At 38.3% G+C, this 4,061-nt stretch overlaps 1 protein-coding gene across 1 annotated transcript; it reads right to left on the bottom strand.

Moving 5' to 3' along the window:
• Positions 1-2,470: 2,470 nt before the first annotated feature.
• Positions 2,471-3,766, bottom strand: LOC117907705 (citrate-binding protein-like). Its single transcript, XM_034821345.1, has 3 exons — positions 3,627-3,766; positions 3,019-3,221; positions 2,471-2,935 (listed from the first exon to the last, which is right to left on the bottom strand). Exons 1-3 carry the CDS (start codon positions 3,715-3,717, stop codon positions 2,552-2,554), a joined length of 678 nt encoding a protein of 225 aa, XP_034677236.1. The 5' UTR covers positions 3,718-3,766; the 3' UTR covers positions 2,471-2,551.
• Positions 3,767-4,061: the final 295 nt, after the last annotated feature.

Below are 4,061 nucleotides of genomic sequence, written 5' to 3'. Positions count from 1 at the left end.
TTCCTATTGACGTAGTAGTTTTGCTTCTACTGGTACTTGCCTATTCTTCCTTTTCCCACACTGATTCTTTTTTTGAAAATTAGAATAAAGAGTTTCAAATGCTACAAACCCCTTTGGATTTCCACCATATTTTCTTTCTATTTCAATAACACTATCAAACGACAAATTAAGATTTCTTCAAAAAAATTTCCCTTCCCTTCAATTTTTCTGTTGCTTGAATGCATTTCTTTTGCAATTTGCCTACCAAGGAAGTTTCTGATGTAAAGCCAAATGAACTGTAAGATGCCACAGAGAGCTGTAGTTTTTGTGAACTTTCTTCTTCTTGCTGACATACCCAGATGGGCAAAATGTTACTGCTCAAGATAGAGAGCCCAATTTTGGATTTCTTATGCTGTTGTTCAAGCTTTAGGCTCTATGGTTAATGGACTGAAAACTGGAATGTAACTGGCTGAGGTTGCCACTTACCATGAGGCGTCAACCCATGTTTGTTTTGTTATGTTTAGTTTAATTTGTCATCTTCTTCTTCTTCTGTTTTCTTTTCTCTAGTACAAGCCTGAAGTCTGTGATTTCTGATTTTAAAGATGGAAATGACATGTTCTACACTGCTGCTTTCTTTCACATGAGAGTATACAAGCTTCTATGGTTCTATAGGATAACAACATAACAAAGTTTACATGACTCTAGCCATAGTTACTGCAATTCCCGACTTGATTTTTTGAATATCTTGATCCCTTCCATCTTGATTCCATGTAGTTGCTTGAATTAGCTGGTGCTGCATAAACCCCACATTTGAAATACAGGTCCCCAGGTGCAGTCATATCTTTGCCTAGTAATTTGGAGCTTTGTTATACCTAATCGATCTAGTTTACTTCGTCTAAAGGGTGTTACAGCATATGGTTCTTAAAACTGATAGCTCATGTTAAAAAGGTCAGCATCAGTCAACATGGCAGTACTTGTGAAATTTCCAAAGAAGAGATGAGTAAAATAGGCAGAACCATGTAGATGAGGATTTGACCATCTTCTTAATCATCTATTCCCTATGTGAGAGCCTTGTTTGAAGTTTATAATCAGCTCCAAAGATTACACAAGGCTGTTTATGTTTAACATTTCCTCTCCTTTCATGAAGGTCACTTGAAAGTGCCCCCCACTATCAACTTTCTTATTAATTTTCCTAGTCTCCATTGACATTTCAATTTATAGTTGGAGAGAGTATCCATCTGAATTTTGTAATCAAATATTCCTGAGAATACTTTTATTTTTGTCATAGTCTTGCATTCTTAAAACATGAAGATTATCCCAGCTTGGAAGCATTGGGAGTATAGAGTCTACTGCTCAAAATTATAGGTACTACATGATTAAATTATTGACTTCATTGAGGGGGTCTATGAAGAAGACTACTTTGTTTTGTTTTGTTTTTTCATGGAGGATGCAGATCCTCACATTAAACAATAGCAAAGCCTGAAGGAGAAGCAATCAAGTTTGTTGAGGAGCTAATTGGGGGCCAGCCAATACATGAATCTCAAGGGCCATAATCTTCACCATCTGGTGAAAATTGAAATACAGTTGAAAAGATAGGTTTTAATGGACCGATTCTAGTTGAGAACTTGAAAAGAAAGAAAAATACCATAAACAGATAGGTAAAATTTGCTAGGCAACATAAAAGGGATACATAATCTTTTGCTGTATGATAAGAGTGCAGCTCAGCTATTCTTATCCTGGTCTACTTGTTTTCCAACTGTTAATAAGCTGAATCTGCAAGCCATGGTTCTAAGACAGAAGGTCCAAGCCCGCCTTCGCATTCATGAAAGAGGACTTGCACAAGATTGCAGCTGGACAATCTAATTTAACCATGTTTGTTATACAAGACAGAAACATTTCAGAAAGTGTTTTATGAAAACAGGTTTGGATCCCTTTTGCTTTCCTCTCTTTTAAGTTCTGTGGGGTTCTAAAAACTGCTTCTCATTGCAAAAACTTTGGCATTAAAGCATTCTCATTATAAGAAGAATGATTCAAAAACTAATAGCATTAACCTTCTAGATGTGGCTTCTCTTTTTCTGGGAATAGCCCACTTAGGCTGAAACCATGATGATGTTTCAGTCATCTGTTCCAGCATCCTGGACATTTTGGAACATTAGATTCATTGCACACAACTGTTGGCTGAAACTTGTTGCAGTTATTCCTTGTCAACTTCTCAGAGTCGAGCAGTTGGCCCAGCTCACCGATTCTAAAGTAGAAACAATGGCGTATTTGATTCCAAATCAAAATCAGGATATAGTTTATACACATTTTGTGACTTAGATTGGACTATGCTCCTTGGATGCTTCTTAGTTTTTTATTATTACTTGGAACCTAACTGGTGTGTTGATTTTGGACCAATATTTTAATGATTCAATGACCTCAAATTGGATTCATGACTGGAAAATGAGTCCATGACTTACTAAGCTTGATCATTCAGTCCATCCCAAAATCATTTGAGAGAAAAAGTCCATCTGCATAATAGCTAATCAAGAGTTTTCTCAATACAGACTACAAAGATCTCAATCCTTCACTTTTATTTTTTGTAAATCTTGATGTCTCTCCACCTTGATTCCATGTAGTAGCTGATATTACCCGGGGCAGCATAAACTCCACACTTGAAATACAAGTCTCCTGGCCCTTTATCCTTCACTTGAAATTTCTGAACGCCATCGATGAACACTGTCACCTTCCCCCCATCGACGTCGTGGATGACATTAAGCCTGAACCACGTATCATACATACCAGTGGCTATCAGATCAGCACTATAGTACCTCATATCACCATTGTAGATCCTCAGAATCAAAGTTGTAGCGGCCTGAGCTGCACCATGTATCTGGGAGACAGTCACACCAGAGGTTCCATTTGGCACAAAGCCATACCCTTCAAACTGCCAAACCCCAGATGAGTAGTCAAGTCCCTGCAAGAAGATCACAATGAGAGTACTGTGTTTAAGCATAGTGTATAGGCAGAGGAAGAGAGAGGAAGAGAGAGGGAGAGTACCCGAATGCGGACTTCGGTCCGTGGCTGAGTGAGACTGTTAGGGTCATGGGGCTTATCATCAGCATACACCCACAGCTTCCTTACTCCATTTTCATAGCTGTAGCGCTCCTCCAGCGGCACATCATATGGCTTTTGCAGTTCAAAATTCCATTCTGTCAATGGCACAACAGTGAACCCATATGTGGGATCAGCGCGCCCGCCCTCTGAAAAGCAGAAGAGAATCAGAAGCAGGAGACTAGTGATGCAGTAGTAATGAGAAATCTTCATTTTTATGCAGTGTCCTAAGCTGGGAGATGACTCTAAGCCCTAAGGATGCATGAGGCCATGTTTGAGGGCATATTTGAAGTGGGTTATATATAAACTCCCACTTGTGGATGAATTGGCCTCTTTTGCATATGTGGGGGTTTGTTTAGACCCGTGAAGGCCACAACGAGGGTATTATATCTGTATAGGATGATTATGATATTTCACATTTGATAATTCACTGTGAGGGTCATTATATGTGTAGCTTTGTTAAAGGTCATGGCGAAGGATTATCAAATTTAGAGCATCCACATGCCACACTCCAGACAAATATATAGACAAAGACCATATAAAAGAGTATGTACCGATTGAATGGTGGGTATGATGTTCCAATCTGCACTTGAAAAAATGGGGGTAACTCCGGTGGAGGTTCCATTCTGAATGCAGAGCAGCCATGGTTGGAGCTTCTTGTCTGGGTTTGTTTGGTTCAGAATATCATCTCTAAATAACAGTATGCAGTTTGATTCCATATAGGATTTAGGACTGGGGGCATGAGTTGTAGTTGGAAGTTATTATTATTATTATTATTATTATTATTATTATTATTATTATTTTTGGATTATTTAGCCTGGTCGACTGGGCTGTAAGGTAACTGATCACCATGGGCAGTACAGTCATCAAATTCATATTTGAGAAGCAATTTTATCTAGAGGTTATACATCGATTTTAGGATTCATGACTTAAAAAGTATTTTTGAAAAAAATTAAGGGTATGTTTGATAGCTGTTTTCAAAAAACAGT

This window comes from Vitis riparia, chromosome 18 (genome assembly GCF_004353265.1).
Source record: "Vitis riparia cultivar Riparia Gloire de Montpellier isolate 1030 chromosome 18, EGFV_Vit.rip_1.0, whole genome shotgun sequence".
Lineage (NCBI taxonomy): Eukaryota > Viridiplantae > Streptophyta > Magnoliopsida > Vitales > Vitaceae > Vitis > Vitis riparia.
This window is presented reverse-complemented; position numbering and strand designations above follow the sequence as displayed.

Excerpts from the sequence above, each read along its gene's own strand:
- LOC117907705 (XM_034821345.1), bottom strand. The coding sequence starts at position 3,717 with ATGGCTGCTCTGCATTCAGAATGGAACCTCCACCGGAGTTACCCCCAT. Across the intron at positions 3,222-3,626 it reads TCATACCCACCATTCAATCG|AGGGCGGGCGCGCTGATCCC; the intron begins GTACATACTCTT and ends TCTGCTTTTCAG. Across the intron at positions 2,936-3,018 it reads GGACCGAAGTCCGCATTCGG|GGACTTGACTACTCATCTGG; the intron begins GTACTCTCCCTC and ends ATCTTCTTGCAG.